Source organism: Poecilia reticulata, linkage group LG10 (genome assembly GCF_000633615.1).
Source record: "Poecilia reticulata strain Guanapo linkage group LG10, Guppy_female_1.0+MT, whole genome shotgun sequence".
Classification (NCBI taxonomy): Eukaryota; Metazoa; Chordata; class Actinopteri; order Cyprinodontiformes; family Poeciliidae; genus Poecilia; species Poecilia reticulata.
This window is the reverse complement of record NC_024340.1, coordinates 14,781,663-14,800,403: the sequence shown is the minus strand read 5'-3', so window position 1 is coordinate 14,800,403 and position 18,741 is coordinate 14,781,663. Positions and strand designations below refer to the sequence as shown.

The 18,741-nt window shown below is 35.5% G+C and overlaps 2 protein-coding genes across 5 annotated transcripts in view; one reads left to right on the top strand and one right to left on the bottom strand.

Annotated features, from left to right (window-relative positions):
* The window catches only part of tex11 (testis expressed 11), a 26,526-nt gene extending 22,150 nt beyond the window's left edge, over positions 1-4,376 (bottom strand). For 2 of the 3 annotated variants that reach the window (XR_534691.2, XM_008420766.2), the window contains exons 1-13: positions 4,271-4,376; positions 3,511-3,623; positions 2,599-2,683; positions 2,373-2,452; positions 2,208-2,288; positions 1,974-2,093; positions 1,695-1,775; positions 1,489-1,574; positions 1,363-1,420; positions 1,193-1,288; positions 1,040-1,121; positions 413-491; positions 152-303 (exon numbers count right to left, since the gene is read on the bottom strand). Coding sequence is in view for 2 of the 3 variants with exons in the window: in XM_008420766.2 (XP_008418988.1) it covers positions 152-303; positions 413-491; positions 1,040-1,121; positions 1,193-1,288; positions 1,363-1,420; positions 1,489-1,574; positions 1,695-1,775; positions 1,974-2,093; positions 2,208-2,288; positions 2,373-2,452; positions 2,599-2,683; positions 3,511-3,623; positions 4,271-4,298 (1,141 nt within the window). In the remaining variant the exon portion in view is untranslated. Of the gene's footprint in view, positions 1-151; positions 304-412; positions 492-1,039; positions 1,122-1,192; positions 1,289-1,362; positions 1,421-1,488; positions 1,575-1,694; positions 1,776-1,973; positions 2,094-2,207; positions 2,289-2,372; positions 2,453-2,598; positions 2,684-3,510; positions 3,624-4,087; positions 4,154-4,270 lie in introns of those variants that run through there. The other variant, XM_017307100.1, reaches the window with a different exon arrangement.
* A 6,288-nt stretch (positions 4,377-10,664) lies between these two features.
* kdrl (kinase insert domain receptor like) overlaps positions 10,665-18,741 on the top strand; it is a 62,058-nt gene continuing 53,981 nt past the window's right edge. Inside the window, exon 1 of one of the 2 annotated variants that reach the window (XM_008420784.2) lies at positions 10,665-11,188. In XM_008420784.2, the coding sequence (XP_008419006.1) occupies positions 11,125-11,188 (64 nt within the window). In that variant the 5' untranslated portion in view covers positions 10,665-11,124. The remainder of the gene's footprint in view (positions 11,189-18,741) is intronic. The other variant, XM_008420783.2, reaches the window with a different exon arrangement.

Here is an 18,741-nt window from a genome sequence, read left to right as displayed (position 1 = left end):
ACATGAAAACATCTGGTTTCAACTGTAAATGTTTTCCAAATTTAGGCTTTTAATCAATTGCTAGAAGGCTCTTTATTACCAATTTTAAGGACCTGCATAGAAAACTGCAGCACACTTGCAATAATTAAACATAATCTGATTGCAACAGTACCAGTGATGATGTCTTCTATCTTCTGTTTGGCCAGCAGCTCTTTGTTTCTCTGCAGCAGCAGCTCAACGTGCAGCACAAGAGCAGCACCCAGGTCGGGGGACGAGCCAAAGTGCTGACACACACGCTTCAGATAGTCAAACGCCAGCATTTCTCTACAATAATCACAAAAACATCCCACTTTAGGCTGGACAGGAGGGTTCGGGTGATTTATTGTTGTGTGTAAGAAAAGGTGGAAAACAAATCAAGACTTTGTTTTCTAACCTGTCTTCAGACATGAGAAGTTTCACTGCGCTCAGACAGACTTCAAGAGGAACTTGTGATTCCAGCAACTCATCAAGTCCTGGAAAAACATTTGCAAAACATTTTAAAATGTGAATCTCAAAGTCATCTGCAGAACCTTTTTCACATTTTGTAACAATAAAACCACAAACACCATCAGATTTTATTGGGGTTTGATCATCACAAGAGATTGATGCAAATTATACATGGTTTAGAATTTGTTTTTAGAAATAAAAATTTGATCATTGAGATGTGCATCAACAATGAAAATAAAATGAAAACTCTACAAGTCTTTTGGATAAAAAGTTTTGAACTTAAAGATGTTTTTCTTTAGTTCACATTTTGGTATTTCCACTTGCGTTTTAAATGTTACGTTTTCCTTCCACCACCGTTATGTACCACTTTGTAATTATCTACCAGATTAAATTCAATTGAATTACGTCGCTGTAGCTTAAATGTAAGTGAAAAATACAAAAGAAGTCTTATCTCCCTCCATCTTGAACCTCCCAGTAGTTTCAAAGAATCCCTGAATGTTCAGGTAGCGACGCCTCACTGTCCAATGTTAATGATATTCTGTATAAATAATTCATTGAGCCGTTATTAACTAACCTGCTCTGATGTAATTGTCTGGGGCCTCGGATCTCAGGAGGATTCTTATCTTTAAATACAGCCCAGATGTGCTCACACACTCCTGCCGAATTCATACAGAGACAATCAAACACAAAGCATGACTGTCCTCTAAATCACAGTCTCGTGTCTTACCTTGTTGGCTAAGATGACGGCATCGAGCGCCTTCTCCTGAAACCTCTGACAGTCCCACTCAAGATAAACTGTAGCAAGCAGACGCAAATCTTTGGCCTATTGTGAGAAAAAAAAGTTTAAATCTGTAACCATTTCCAGTGATTTTCCTGAACTCTGAACTTCAGTCTCACCAGAACGTCTGGGCCAGGACCGTACTTCGCACTCGTTTTACCGATGTCGTAGCTTTGGCTGAAAAATAAGAGTTACTGCTTCCCCCTGCTCTGTTTTTAACAATAAACATTTAATATCATATTTACCTCAACCAGAAAGTGCTGTCCTCAAACTTCCTCAGATTATAGGTGTCTACACCAAAGTTGTAGCACATGAGGGAGAGGTACGCCGTCTGTGTTCAGAGAGTGAGTTCACAGTTAGCTTCCCCCTCACTTTCAGCAACAATATGCACAGTGAATGTGACAAATCAATAAATAGAGTTGTAAATGTGCAAACGAAGGGATTGTTTTACATCTTTCGGTATCCGCTGCAGCATGTCTTTACATCGCTGCATGTAGACCGTGGCTTCTCCGCTATTCCCTTGGGATACGGCCTGCAACCGAGGTCAGACTTGAACTTTCACTATTCCCTGTCAGATATTAAAGATTTCCCCCTCTCATTGTTTCTCAGTTCACATTTTAGCTGTCTCACACTTCACACTGCAAGTCTGTCAGAACAGCACTTGCTGAGCTGCCAAAAATCACAAGAACAAATATTCACATCGAAGGTGTCGAACATCACATGCGCTCACCGACTCTGCCTGGCATGACAGAATTCGAAGCAGGTCCTTCTCCACATCCGCCTTGGAGGAAGTAACGTCGGCTGCTGCGTCGCCTCTGGACATCAGCTGGCTGTAGAGGGTTTCCAGGCTCTAGAGACGTAGCAAACAAAGCATTTTTTTTATAAAAACACCATGTGTCTGTTTGCTCTAAACTTGCACCGACTAAAGCTCTCTCTCTGAGTCTGTGCGTTCATTTTTCTTCACCTTGACAGCAAGCCTCAAGAAATGATCGGCCATCTGGGGATTTTTGCAGTCCAGCCAGGTTCTGCCCGTTTTGCTGGCCATCTGTAAAGATTAGACACTGATAAATGGGCCTTCTCCTCATGAAATGCTGAGCGCTGGTCGAGGAGGGCCTACAGTGCTGCTCACCAGGATCTGCTTGCGGATGGCGCCCTCTGTTGGACTCTCAGGTTCACAGCAGTAAAGCAGACTGCATGCGGCATGACGAACTGCGTGATGGAAATGTTTGAATATGATGCAACATTACTGGGACTAATTCTGTTCACAGCCTTCCTTCTGAGTCTAAACTTCACATTTATCAGCATGAATACTGTTAAAGCTTACATTTAGGCAGACCATGAGATTAGAAGCGTACCTTTGGCTTGTTGAACATTACTCAGAGCACCACCGGCGTTTTTGGTCACCGACCAGTTCCACAACTGGATGGCACACTCTTCAAGCTGGAAAAGTTACAGAGAATTAATGATGAAACTCAGACAAATATAGTTCTTTATAAAGTTAATGCAAGCAACTGAGGCAGAACTAAACAATATAGATAAAAGTCCTGAATTAAACGTCACATTATAAGTATTAAAGCAGTTAAAACTTTCAGGTTGTTAAAGTATTAACAATTTTAAGGTTTTACCATGTTATAGCTGTATTTTATATGAAAGTAGGAGTAGAAATAGAAGGAAAAAGATGTGCGGTTATTTAAATTTTTACAAATTAAAATCCGAAAATGTGTCATGGATTTGTATCAACTCAACTGGGATTTTATTTAATAAATGAAAACAATATTATATGTTCAATTGTGAGGTGAAAGAAAATGTTATTGTTTTCAGAAAAATAAATCTGAAAAGTGTGGCATTTAGAAATAACTCTCCTTGTTTTCAGTGGAATTGCAACTGCAAGTTTTTTGGAGATTTTTCTACCCGGTTTTTCATATCGAAAGACCAAAATGGCCGCCATCGTTCTTTGCAAAACACCTGAAAATCAAATTGGATGCCTTATGTAAGCAAACGGCTATTTTAATGTGTTGCCACAGATTATCAATTGAATTTAGGTGTGTGCTTGAGTTGAACCATTCTAAGAATATAATATATTTTCATCTAAACTGTTAGATTGTAGCTCTGGCTGTAAGATGGACCAGTTTCCCACTGCCAACTGAATAATGACCAATTTTCCAAGGTATTCTTTATATATTTAGTTTGTTTTCTTACATTTACTTGTCTAGAACAACATGAACTAGTAAAACTGGCTATAAATCATGTCCAACAATCTAATCTACCTGTGAATACGGTATTTTCGTCAAAGTATCTAATCCAGACACTTTAGAGAAGAGTTTCTCAATGGCCTCATCAAAATCTGACATCTGTTTCTGCAGCAGGTTATCTGTGAGAGCTGATCAAATAAAAAAGAAAGAGGACAAGTCAACAGGACAAAGAGAGCAAAGACATACGTTTCATGAAGATACATTTCATTTTTAACATGGGTAAAGGCAAAAGAGTCTGTAGGGATAGCACCAGAGAGGATTTGAGAAAATAAAGTTATCTAATCTCATGTGTTTTCCAGATTCAGTATATTTATTTCATTATGACCCACCCATAATTACCCAGGTTTGAAAAGCCTAAATATTGCAGTCTTTGACGTGGGCCAGTTCTAATGTGGTAAAGATTTTAAAATCACTAATATGGTACTTTACTTAGCTTTTATAAATCACATAAAAGTTTCACGGACAACAAACTGGGTTTTACATATTCAAATTAATTACAAATATAAAAATCCAAACCAAATACTTTGTTCATTATCTTCTCTCGTGTATTTAAAGATCTAAAAAAAATCGGAATAGATATTTAGTAACAAACCTGAGTGGCACAAGTGGACATTAAATAAAATTTTTGACCAAAGCAACTGGTTGTCCGCAGTGTAGCTTGTCCGTTAGCTAACGGTCCTGCTAGCATGTAAGCTAGGTTTGTTGCAACAGGAAGTGACACAATTACAAAGTTTGTTAATAACAATTAATATAAGTCAAGTCGTGAATGACTCACTTTTCACAGTCGATACAAAATGCTCCATGTTTGATGTTTCAGAGTAAAGAAAAACCTCAGGTTAGCTTCTTGTTTCCGCTTCACTGACAACAGCCAACGCCGCGAAAATCAGGGTGAAAGAAAAGTTACGTTCACAGACACTCGGAATTCCGAAACTCCAATATAGCCAAATGATAACAACAATAAAAAGATTTTTCATACTTCTGCTACAGTTAGAAAGATAAAACGTCTTGTAGAATGACAACTTAACCGCTTTAATAACTTGCCTTTTTTGTTTTTCAATTTCATTAATTTTTGGACCTTTAGGACCTTAATTGAAATTTTGTATTTTTAGAATCAAGCCAAGAACACTGAATGGAGCATAATTAGTGTCATTAATTTAGTGTTATGTGGAATTGACAACCCCAGATATTCACTGCTTGTTTTACTATAGCAATTACCTCGAGCTTTTTTCCATGGTGTAGCTCTGTACATGCACAAAACCTTTTATTGACAGTAGTATCTTATTCGGTGAGCACACCATCAGATGGTTTAAAATGGTTTGAAGTGATTGCGTTTGGTGAGTTCTTTACATTTAAAGTTTTTCTTTACAAGATGTGGCTCTGCCATACAGCTGCATCTCAAGAAAATCAAATGTAATCTAAAAGTTGACTCATTTCACTAATGAAAGATGACAAACTTGATTTATATGATACATAATTAATTCAACTTTTAATATTTCAATTTAATTCTAAGCATTTTTTATATAAAACCTAACTTTAATGATGACAGAATCTGTTAGGCTTTCTTCAGTAAAACTTCTTCATATTTTCAGCAGTCTATAAATATGATCTGAAGTGTCCACTGTGAATTCTAGCTGTGAATTTGGAGTTCATTATTTTTCCAGTCATTTACAGATGAAAGCCGAATAGCTTTAATTAAACTGGCTGGCCGGACTCCCTTAAGACAGGCGTAATCATTAATCAAAGTTTGGTTAGGGTGGAAAATATTTGGTTTATCTTTCAAAAAAAGGATTAAATCCAGTTTAAATATTTCTGTATTTTTGTTATGTAATGCTTTTGATAGAATAATTTTAAATATTTTCAGTACCAGTAAATTATTTTTACAGTGAATCCTCCTAAAACATTCAATACGTCAGATTTAATCAGAGGTGAATAGAGTACTCAAAAATGGTAAGAGTATTAATACTTCAGCATATTTTTAGCTGCCCAAGAAATTATTCAAGAGTGAAAGACAGTCTACTTAAGTAGAGTAAGTGATCAAATTATCAATCGTTTAATATTTAGAAATTACACCATCAGACGGACCAAAATATAAAATCAATAGGAAATTTTGGTGTGCTAAAGACCAGAATGACAATAATTTATATGAGTAACAAAAAAATAACATAATCAGGCATTTTTTAAAATGTATTAATTTTTTTCCAAATCAGTTTCTTTCAAAATAAAACTTCTGAAACTTCAACAAAAACTGCAGGTGTGTGTCTGAATGTTTGGTTAAAACATGTTTGTTCTTCATTCAGTGGGAAGAAAATCCAGACATTTTACTCAAGTTAGAGTAGAAATACTTCATAATAAAATTACTCAAGTAAAAGTAGTAGAAAGCACAGTGTAGTAAAAATACTCCTAAAAGTACATCTAATCAAAAAAAAGTTACTGGAGTCAATGTAACTGGATTCTATCCAATGCTGGATTTAATGGTTGACTAACTTTGACAAATCTTTAGTTTTTGACTCAGGCAGCCTTCTGTCTTTGACCCTCATGTGAAAGATGACTAATTTATAACTCTATCATCATCTGAGAAGTAGTTCCTCTCATATAGCAGGCTGTACATTTTTACTCCTTCTGCCAAACGTAAAACTGTTTGGAAGGCTGAGGTTCTGGTTGCGGGGCTTTAACTGGGCCACTGGAGAAAAACATTTCTACAGGTTCATCTGGGCTAAAAGGAAGGATCCATGCTGTGTGTGTAGAACCAGTCAGTCCCCTATAGTGAGCTTTGAACAGAACCATTTAAAATAAATCACTTCAAATCCACCCGCTCAGCAAGCAACTTCCACCAATTGTTCACAAGGAGACTTATCTGTTGCTCCTTCGTTCTCTTTTACGAGACGCCTGATTATAAAACAACACACAGAAACAGCATGAAGCTCAACTCTTTCAGTGGTTGCTCTATTTCTGCTTAAACAATCTGTCTGCTGTTTTCATTTTTCATTCTACTTTTCTTTGAAAATATTATTTTCCAGTTTGTTTGTACTTTTTTAAAATGTAGTCTATTCTAGAATTTCTACAATAATTTTTATTTACGTTACTTGATAATTTAGTTACACTTAACCATTTTTAACAAATATTCAGTATAATGTGTTCATTTACTGATTCAGTTTCCTTACTGAATAAATTATATTTGTATGATCAGAAAACAAAACCAGAGTGGATAAAAATTAAGAGTAGCACTACATCAGTATATTCTTACGCAAGTAAAAGTAAAAAGTAGCCATCCAAGAAATGTAGCTTTTATTTTATAAAAAGGTTGTTTGATCTCTACTCCTGATTTAATATTTAAAAGCAGAGGTGGGGAGAGTATCCAAAAATTATATTTGAGGAAGAGTTGCACTAATTCAGAAGTAAAAGTAAAAAGTAAAGAGTAAAAAAAGTATTTCAATACAAGGCTAGTTAAGTATTTAAATAACTGATCAGATCATCTAGTTTAATATTTAAAAATACTGTAATAGGACATAAAAAAATTTAAGTTATGTATAAATTTTGGAATTTTAAAGACATACATGAAAAATGTTTTAATAATTAAATAATATGATTACAAAATAACAGATTCAGCCAGAAGAAACACTTTTATAAATATTTTTTCCCAAAGAAATTACCAAACAAACCTATGAAATTAATATGGCTAATAATGCAAATAAAGTACTTACAATGTATTAAAATAAAAAAGATTGTATATAAACAAGAAGTCACACTTTGACTTAAATTCTAAGTGTGTGTATATCTCATGCATTTATTTTTTTTTCCTACAGTGGACTTGAAGTGGGTAGAGTATCCAGAAATTTACTGAAATAATAGTAATGATACTTTATAAACATATTGCTCAAGTAAAGCGAAGTAAAGATACTCCTAAAAATATAATTTTACTTAAGTAAATGTAATTGAGTAAATGTACGTAGTTATTAGCCACATCTGTTTATCAGTGATGTCATCAGAAAGACAAAAATGCAAAATTATTTGCAAAGTCTGGTGTTTTAAAGACTAAAATGAAAAAAATCACTACATCTTTTATTTTATTCACTTGTTTTCTTAAACAAAAACATGCTTTAAACAAAAGGGAAAACAAAACAATTCAGATCAGGCCCAGCCTAAGGCATGTGCGAGCTAAGCAGCCACTGAGGGCCCCAGGCCACCAGGGGGCCCCCAAGAGCATCAAAGTAACATGATAGACAAATATACAAATATTACAGATAACATTGAATATTGCAAACTGAATGCTATACGCATGGAAAAAACAAATTGTGTATTGTTTCCTATAAATAATAATGATTAATCTCTTCCTGTTGATGGCTGCTGCCACTGTTGGGGAAATATAAGTTATTAAATTTAGCGTTTATCAGCTGATGTTACTTTCAAATAGTTAAAATAAAATGGCACACTTAAATACCTCTGTGCATTACAAAATTTTCTTTTTTTCTTTTTTTACTTTGTTACTCCTGTAAGGCTAAAATCAAAAGTCATAATAGCACTGGTATAATGCATGCTAATTACCAATGATGCTAATGATGGTAGGTATAATCAGCTAAGCTACACATAGAGTAGCTAAGCAATAATAAATAGTATAAATAGTCTGGTATTGACATGTTGGTATGGGCCTCTCACTGCCCCAAAAAAAAAAAAAATTCTTAGGGCCCCAAAAAGGTTTGTACCGACCCTGATTCAGACGGTCCTGGCAGGTTTGGAGGCTTTGCATAAGTAAGTTTCACTTATTTTATGTGGCTCATTGCATTAAAGAATGACATACTGCTATTGAAACAACTTATTTTAACCCAACGCTGAAGAAACTGCATCACTAATGTTTGCATGAACAAGGCAAAGATCTGATGCTGTTGCTCACATATTTTCATACCAACAACTATTTGAAGCCTGTTTGTGCAAAAACATTAAGATTTAAACTCGGTGAAAATGCTGCTTGTGGATATTTTCAGAATGTTTCTCAGTTCTTAAAATGTGTGAGGAAATTAGTTTAAGTACAAATTTGATGGTTTACTAAAATTTTAAATCAATTTTCAGTTAAAGTTGCATCTATGTGTTAATTTACCAAAAAATGTGAATTAAATGGAATTCAATTCTTGCATAACCACAACTACAGACTGTATCTTCTCTAAATACACCATGCAGAGATTAGTCAACTGTGTATGCTCTCTTTCTTATTCACCAAGATTTTCTCAAGAGGATTTTATGAGTCAAAGAATAATTAATCTGTGCTGTAAATACTGAAGTGCAGATATCTAAATACTTCAGTTGTGACTACATGTTCCCAAAAGAAAGAAAATAAGATTCATAGCTGAGATTCAGAGAATGGTTTCTCATGCTCTCTTGTCACATTTTACATTTTTGTCCTTGTGAAGTGATAGAAGAGAGGAGCAGAGACACTTGTCCAGTGTTTCGCCATCCACTCCCCCAAAAAGCAGCTGAGTCCAGATGTGGACGGAAAATACAAGGGAAGGATGCTCTTATTTCAAGAGTCGCCAACTCTGACCTGCAGTGATTGTTGTGGTGATAAAAGAAAACAGTCTGCAGCACATCCACACACTGCAGGGTCCCGCTGGACAAAGGGAGATTATTTACTTTGATATAAAAAGCAGCGTATCCTGTTGCCAAAGTTAAAAATAAATCCAGTCCATGTTTACTCTAAAAGCTTGAGCCGACTGATTGAATCAAAATCACAGGAGTTGTTTGGGGTTTATTTTTCTCCTTTAGTGACAAAATCATTATGATACCTTTAACCTCAGCCTCACAGGGGGCTGATTGTTTAACACAGGTCAGAGGTCAGCTTAGTAAATGATCAAAATTTGGTCTTGATCTGCTGCACAATTAAAATCTGTTTTTTAGAAATGCATTTATTTACAACAAACCAGTTCATTTTACTCTTTTCCAGGTTCTCCTATAAGGTTATTAATCATGTTTTCTGATTAATTTAACTTTTGTTGCAGAAGACAATTAGCAACCAGTTCAATTAAAATGAACAAAAAACATCTGGACCAGAAGCTAAAAGCATAAAGATTCTCTTTTTCTTTTTATAACCTTTAAAACATTTTCAATACAGCAAAACATGAATGTGTAAAACAATCATCAACTCAAACTGAGGTTGTGCTGGTGTGGTACAATGAAATACTGAAGTAAATACTAAATCTTCTGCAGATTGTAGTTCTGAATTGTTGCACTAGTGAAATGAAAAGAAATTACTAATAAAATATTTTACATATGCATAGTGTTATGCTCTATGTAGAGATTTCCCTTAGTTTTGATTGTATATCTCACAATTTTGTAATTTATCATTGTTTATTAAACTCTGAAAGCTGTTTGGCTTTGTTAATATTCTGTCCTAAAATGTGGTTAGATGTGCCCTTTTTTTTTGAGCACCTGACCCTTTAGTGGTCTCTGCACGGTCCTGCTTTTATGAGTATTTTTACTGTGCTGTACTTCTTACTTTTGCTGGAGAAATGTAGCATCACTATTCTTACGTGAGTCTGGATTCTCAACCAACTGTGAGTAACTTCAAAGTGAATAAAAAACTTGTTTTGATAAAAAAAAAAATCACCAGTTAGACACACAGCTGCAGTTGAGTTAGATTAATCAATTTTACATTGAATGAAATTGTTGTGTGAAAATGTTTCTTTTGCTTGAGTTTTGTACTTTTGCAATTTTGTTATTAGCTCATATGAATGCATATTTTTAAAGGCCATGGCCTTTAAAAATACCACAATTTTTTGCATAATTTAATATTTTTGATCAATTATTCACTAGTTGAAGCCTTTTCATCAAATATTTTTTTTACTTTTCACTTTTATTTTTGTACAAATATGAAATAGCGCTACTCTTATATGAGTTAAATTATTGGGTACTCTACTCTCCTCTGCCACTCAGTGATCTTGTACAGTATTGCTTCTGTATTGGTCAAAAATAAGAGATCTCAGTTGGATAAACTTGTTTAAGTTAAAGGTTGGGTTTTATGTGAGGGTAACATCGTAAATGCACTTGGGGGGGACGTATCTTTTACGGTATATAAGCACTTTCTACGATTTGTTCAGTCCAGTTTTTTTAGACTGTGACGTTGCGTCCTTCCTCTGTCTCTCCACAAAAGTGATGTCACGCATGGATAAGTGCAGCTCAGAGGCTGAAAGGGAGGAGAAGTGATCCAAGGCGCGCATGAAAGCCGGTCGCTCATTGATTCTTCTTCTGGTTTATTACGCGCACAAAGAAGCTCTAAAAGGGAGCTGTTTGAACTTTTATTTACCATTATATGTTGGCTTTCCTCTCACTCTTTTTGGTGCACCTGCCCTGCTGACAGCGGTCCATCCGTCTCCTCACCGCGGGCTCTGGAGTCGGGCTTCCCAGCTGCTGCGCAGGAGAGCTCCTCCGCGAAACCTGGATGGACATGGGATACGTCAGAACCGCCGCAGCTTTGCGCTTGTTCACCTGAGAGAGGCTTTGCAGATTTAAAAGACGCGTTTGAAACGACAGACAGCGCTCCAAAGGGGGGACTTTTGGTAGATATCTGGATCTAAAAAAAAAATCCGAGAGGGAATTAATATTTTAAACGCAAGTTTTGTTTATTTTTTTGATGGTGGAAGGATGATTTCTTCCAGCTGCTTCAAACTGCTCGCCGTCATCTTCTGCTGCTCATCACTCACAGCTGGTAAGATATTGAATACAACTATGGAGAAAAAAATTGTAGCGTGAATATTGATTCATTTCTGTGAATGATTCTGTTTGTTTTTGGCTCTAGTCTTAAAGGAAGCGCTGAATATGAATCGTTTTATACTGCTGGTTGTAACCTATAAATGGTGTCCAACTTTTATGGGTTATTTTTTAAATATGGATACAGAAAACAGCTTGCACCCACATTTTAGGACTTTCTGTTTGGATGTTGAAGTTCTGACATCTTCCGCCAGAGGCAGTATTGTCCCTTTGAAATTCCTTAAAAAGACGGGTCGTAAAAATCAATTAAACCTGGCAGGTAAACTGGGAGACTTCTTTCTGGAAACACAAGAGTGATTTCATGGACAAATCTGTTTTTCCTAGCTTTTTTCAAGACTTTGCTCTTTGTTTTATTTTTGAGGAAAAACAGTTTATTCCAGGAATTGTTATCTCTGAGTGAGGAAGACAACATTGCAAGTTTTCCTCTCTCTTTTTTTCTGTTTGTGAATCCAGCTTCATTGTTTGAGAGCAGCTCCTGCAAAACGAGACGGGGCAGAAAACATGGATGTTCCTCCACCTTGTGTCAGGTCGATACACACTAAGGCTTCCAAATAAACAACCCATCCAAACAAAGGAAACATTGTTCCCATTCTTACTCTTTGCCTCCCTCCCACTCACACACACTTTGAGCATATGAAGCTTTTGTTAGCAGTGTTTTTAAGTAGATTTCCTTCACTGTCCACGCACAAAGCGTGGGAAAGACGCACGCAGGAAACGGATGCAGCGACAAGAGGCAGCTTGGAATTGTTCTGGCTAGTAAAGGTCACGGAAATGTGACACGCTACCTGAGCACAAAAAATGTCTTCCCGTAGCTTCTTGAGATGATTTTTAAATATCTCAAACCTGATGCACAAGACAATGGCAGAAAGGAAGCAGGGGGCATTGTTTCTTTGAGGAGCAGCATTTTATAAGGGACAATCTGCTGATGTGTGTAACAGGTTTGCTGAAGGACATAAAATTGTGATGTTACTCTTAACTCTACAAAATGAAAGGATCAGAATGCTTTTTTAAAATAATTTTCTGAGTTATGCAGAGAAGCAATAACCACATGTATAAAAGGCAATAAAGATTTAAAAAGGACATTTAATAAAGAAACTTGACAAAACTCAACAAAACAAATAGTACAACAAAAACCTTAAAGTTGTAGGCGTAAAATCTTATTTAGAAGTTTTAAAACACGGATGAAATCCAAAGAAATACACAAAAATTAAATGTGATTACAATAAATAAAAAAACACAGGTCATAAAAACTGGAAATTATGTTTAACATATATTTAAACCTGATAAATACCATTACTTGGCAACATAAAATAAATAAACGTATAAGATTGATTAAATTTAAGTACGTTCATTCCAATCAAAAATGTTGTTATATGTTTTCTTCCATAAAAATGAGAACATTTTGTGATTCTCAAAACAAATGTAGCTCATGGTAACACAGGTAAAATAAGAAAATTTGATATTTGCATTTAAATTTGTATTTTCATTTAGAGATCTGGGCTTGAAAAAAGAAGATTATAAGTCATCCAACTCTGCATCCTCAGGACCAGCTTCATATCTGACACATATTGAATAAATTATAGGTACAACTGGGTGTCTTCACTGTAACAATGGAAATGTAGCATTAGTTACTGATCAGTTTAATGTAAACTAAGTGAGGTACAACTGAGTGTCATCAGCATAACAATTCATGCAAACATGAAATTTGCTAATATTGTGGAAAATATAGCTCAGATGAAGCGTGTGTAAGTCAAACTAAACTGAACCTAAAGCAGAGCCCTGGTGAACACCGTCATTCCCTGCAGTAACAGATAAAGATCTGCTTTTGATAGATACATATTTTAACTGGAATAAAGTAGAATCTGTTAGATAACTGTGAATTTAACACAGTCATAGGGCTACTTTCAATTCAATGAAATTAGCATAAAAGCACTTTTTTTTGTCAATTATGGAACCTAAGGAACAAAGTTAGGTCATTTGTTAATATTTAACTTTTAAGTTGCTTCAGGTTGAGTCATAACTTTTGGCGATGAAACTCTTCTTCCTCCAAGAGGAAAAACTCTTTTAATTTCATAAATAAGCTTTGAGAATCATATTTTTTATAAACGTGGAGCCTTGCATTGCTTTCATTTATTGCATTTCCCTCATACACGTAAAGCAGACTGTAAAATGGGAGTGGTGAGAGGTCAGCCAAGGTCAGCGGGGGCTCATTGCTCAGTGGCGATGCGTCTCAGTCTGCACAGACTGAGACGCATCGCCCAAAAAACCCCCGAAATGGATTGTCAAACAAGAAGAAGAAAAATGAAGACGTCCTTCTTTACAAATTACTTTATATGTCTCTGTTCTTATTTGACTATTAGGACATCTGGTCCGTACATCTGGATGCATGGGCTCGTCTGCAGCGATATATTTTCCTTAAGTCCTGCAGGGAATTTTAATTTCATGGGGCTTCTGTCTAACTACCTGCCCTAATCACACATTATGGAGCAGGAATTCTTTAGGTTTACTTATCTGGACTCCCGTGCAGGAGACTCCTGGTTCTTGGCTCATCTCAGCTTTATATAACTTAGATTGGCCACCCATCTTGTCCAGATGTTCACTTCTTTTGCTTTTTTAAGAGGAGTCAGAGGCATTTTGCCCTCAAATCTCCACAGGCTAATAAATGACTAATAAAAAAGACGGTTGCAGTAACTGTTGTCATAACCTTGCAGTTGGCAGAAAAGGAGAAGAGGTAAAGAAGTCTGCTTGTGGTAGAGAACTGCAGGGCAAATGTTTCTTATTATGGCAGGTGGCTGTGGTGGAGAGAGTGCTGGGACTCTAGGAAATATAAACCCACTTTTGCAGCATTTAAATCCAATTTAGCTTTTTCTCAATTAGGAATGCGCGATATATACTGTGGAAACGATAGAAATCTGTAACCGCGGCTAACCATGGTAAAGCTTGTTGATGATGTAACCGTTTGGCAACAAAAAACAGAGCAAGTGGGAAGCAGCATGGCTAACAGCGTAAAGGAAGAGCTCGTTAAAAAGACAGATTCAAAAACATAAATTATCTGAACTTAGCTCAGGTTTAACCTCCCGTGGTAGTAGCGCGATGCTCAGATGGAGCGCAGCAGATGTCACGGTCAGACATTGAGGATTTATAAGTTATATAAATTATATCACAATATATGGAAAAAATGAAGAGCCCTGCACTCAATCCCACTGAAAACCTTGTTGTTATTCCATCAAATATTGATGTCTGAACTCTTCCTGACTTAAAACATTAGTACTGTTGGTTCTAAATGAATATAAACTTGTTTTGTTTGCATTATTTGAGCTCTGAAAGCACTGCATCTTATTTGTTATTTTAACTTTTTCTCATTTTCTGCAAATATAAAATTTTTGCTTGGAATTTCAGAGACGTGTTGTCAGTAGTTCATAGAATAAAAGAATAAGGTTCATTTTACTCAAACATTTACTTATAAAAAAGTGAAATCTAAAAAATTTAGAATTTTAAGTGGTCTCTTAATTTTTTCCAGAGCTGTTTATTGTGATATGAATTTTATGCCATATCGCACATCCCTGTCGCAACATTGTTTGTTGTCACAAAGGTTGAACAAAGGAACAATATTGTTGACTAGCATTGCTAAAATTGACTAAATTTAGGTTTAGTCAAAATGCTAGTCAAGGTTCCCTTTTCTGCCAGCTTTGTCATAATTTACCAGAAAACCAGGAAGATGTGATGTATTTTCTGCAGAAGAAAAGGGAATTCCGCATATTATTTCCCGCACTTGAAGGGCAGAGTCTCAAGTTTCCTGTTTGATTCAGTGACTCTCTAGCCACCTCTTACAGTAATACTGGTTTTTATTATGTAACAGCTGCTGCAAGCGACTTTGACGCACAGTTCAAAATGGACGACTCGCTGCCAGAGGTGTTTCCTGTCTCAGGACTTCTGTTTATGTAACACTTTGCCTTTACAAACACGTTTTCGCAAAGTGATGCGTGGTTATATTTGTATGCAGGATAAAAGTATTACCAACATTATTTTCTAACAAAGTAAAATGTTATTTATGACACAATATCATCATCTTTTTATAACCAAGCATGTTTATCCAGAAACTTGACTAAAGAGCACATAAGTAAATTTCTGAATTTCAAGAAAGTTAAAGGAAAATTCCTCAAATTTTCTAACAAAAATCATTTTAGCAATTATATCTGAAAGAGGAAACATTTTCTCTAGCTTAATCACAGACAGAGTTTATAAGTCGCTTTGTACTGTGCTTATTTGGTTTCCACTGCAATTACCACACATTTTTACACATCTAATACTATTCAGCTGGTGTATTCTTCACCCATCCTCTTCCTCCTTAACGCTGTTTGATCCAAACCTGTTATTTCCCTTTAATAGATGCTAATAGAAACCAGCTCCAGGACCCTTTGAACCATCAAAATAAGCACAAATTGTGGGAATCTTCAGAAAATATCCAGCAGGAATGCATTACACAGCTGGTACAGGGGGTTAGGAGTGTCTGGATGCTTTGCAGGGTCAGAGCTGGACAGCGGCAGGTGGGAATTGTGGGAAAGACAACGATGAGATTTCCTTTTTTTTTGCTCTCTTGTCTTTATTTTCATGCCTGTGACCCCTGTTGTTTCATCCATCTGTATTTCATTACTGAGGAAAAGGGGAAGAAATTATTTCAGCTTAAGAGGACAGGATGCCCAATTTTCACATCGTTTTTCAACTGGCGGGTTTTGATTTTCAGTGTATAACTCGGTCTTATTTATTTAAGTTCAGCGGTGTCAAACTTATTTTTATTTTGGTCCGTATCCAGATCTGAAAGTTCTTACAGGGCCAGAATGTATCAATAAAACCCATTAAACTGTTGAAATATTAATTAATAGCTGCTTTATTATAATATGCTCAGTAAAAAAAAATTTTAAATTAAATGATATTGAAAATTTTTTCAGTCCCTTCAGGATTTTGTGATTGGTTTTGTGTTTTTTTGCTATCAAAATCACAGAGTTTGTTGTACTAATTTATACATATTTGCAGGAATTTTTACGAAAGACTTAAATTCAATGTTTTTGACAATTTTTGAAGAAAATTAGTTGTAAAATCAGAAAAAATGTGATAATCGATTGATTTTGCGTGAATTTCACGTGAATTTTGTAGGAATTGTGTTGAAATTTTGCAGATTTGCAAAAAGTTCTATGGACTAATTGATGTAATTGGATGTCTGGAGTCTAGAAGGCCACATAAAAAGCTTCGTCGGGCCAGATTTGGTCCCCAGGCCTTCAGTTTCACCCAAGCTGTATTTCATTGGTATTTAATGCGACAAGCCAAGACAAAAACAGAACTTTTTTATTTTTTTACTTTCTCTGCTTCACTTGCATGAAATCCAGTCCAGCATTTTCCTTCAGTAATCACATAATTGCAAACAGAATTAATCTGTGTTTAATTTAATCTCAGTATAAATCCAGATGCTGTTCTGTAGAAAACAAACAGCATCGCAAAGATGAAGAAATACAGCAGAAAGGTCAGGAAAAAATATGTGGGGAAGGTTTAAGCAGAAAAAACTCATCCCAACGTTTGAACATCTCAAATGAAAAATTGATGTTTCAAGAGAGATTAAAGCTCTGGAAGGGAATTAAGATAACAATTAGTCATAGACAGAGGAGGCAGCACCCAAAAATTGTACTCACATAAGAGTAGAGATGCTAAAATATAGTTTTAATCAAGTAAAAGTAAAAAGTAGCCAAGAAATTACTCAAGTATGAGTAAAAAATGTATTTGATAAAAAGTCTACTCAAATACTGAGTAACTGATCAAATTAACCATTTAACATTTAAAATTACATCATCAAACAGAACAAAACATTAAATGAAGTGGAAATTTTGGTATTTTAAGGACAAAAATGACAATAATTCATATAAGTAACAAAAAAATAACAAAATCAGGCAAAAGAAAATTTTCCAAATCAGTTTCTGTCAAAATAAAAGTTATGAAACTTTAACAAAAGCTGCTGGTGTGTGTCTGAGTCTGGTGAATTTTTGGTTAAAACATGTTTGTTTTTCAATTATTGTGAAGAGAATCCAGAAATTTGAGTCAAGTAAGAGTAAAAATGCTTCAAAATAAAATCACTCAAGTACAAGTAAAAAGTACAGCGTAGCAGAAATACTCCTAAAAGTGAATAAAAAATAAAAAAAGTCACTCAAGTAAACGTAACTAGTTAGTTCTGGGTGTGCACTCCGTGAATCTGGTCATTATGCAAATGAGAAAAGAGGAAAGCCGTTATTGAATTTAAGTCTTAATAAAGTTTGATTGAAGCTTTGATCAGATCGGACCAAAGTAAAACATAAAACACTGTTTGTAATAAGAAACACGGTAACGGCAGTATCATGCTGCGATCAGAGGAGTACTTTCTCCACTGTGTAACTGCAATAAATGTATTTCTCCAAAGCATTGACTCAGAGAGGCTGAATACTTATCCATATTGCACTTTTAACTCTCTTAGTAAAGAAACAGAGAAAACCAAGCATAATATTTCCTCCACTTCACAAAACTTCATAGTTTCTATCAAGTAAAATCCCAATAAACTGTTTGGGGTCACAAAATGGGAAATGGTTCAATGGGTCGGTTTCAAGACACCAAGAGCAGAAAATCTCTGATGTAGTTAAAATTATGTGGTGAAACAACATGACAGCGTGTGAGAGAAAAGTCCTCCCAGTCTGCTCAGCCTTAAACAATAAAACAATGATGTTGTAATATTTGGTTAGGAAGTGGATATTAAGTACCACTGCCAACGTTGGCTCATTCTTAGCACAACAGCTGTTCCAAATAATAGGAAAATACTTGGCCAGCGTGCAGAGTGTGTGTATTCCTAAACGCTTTGTGCTTGTCAGGGTTTCCAGGTGCACATGTGCTTACACATGCATGTCCATCAGCTCGGGTTTATGCGACTTCATTGTTCAACCTTCCCCAAAGACGGTCACATTTGAAGGATAGAGTTGATAAAGTTCGTGTTTCTGGGCTGCTGTGTCAGTCTGTTCAGGGATTTTCTGAAAAGAAGGAAACCACATCTGGGACTGCGGTCGCTCCTGAACATCAGGGGGAATCGCACAGCGCTTCCTCTGTTAGAGAGACCTCTCAACAGACGCTGCAAAGAGAGATTTTATTATTATTATTATTACTGAAGAACGAGGCGGAACAAGTACACAAAAAACAGAATACCATGTAGAAGTAGCAACAACAGCCGGGGGTTATTGCAACATCATGTACATAAGTTGAAGTTAGATAATACGCTGAAAGTAGTTAAATAGGTTCAAACTCACAAAACAAGGAATTCTTCTTTGAATTTACATTTGTGAATTAAAAACTTTGCTAAAAATACAATAAAATTTATGAAAAAATTGTTTTTTCTTCTTTTCTTGAATAATTGTGAAAACCAAGAATAATATTATCCCAATGTAAGACACACACACACACACATATATATATATATATATATAT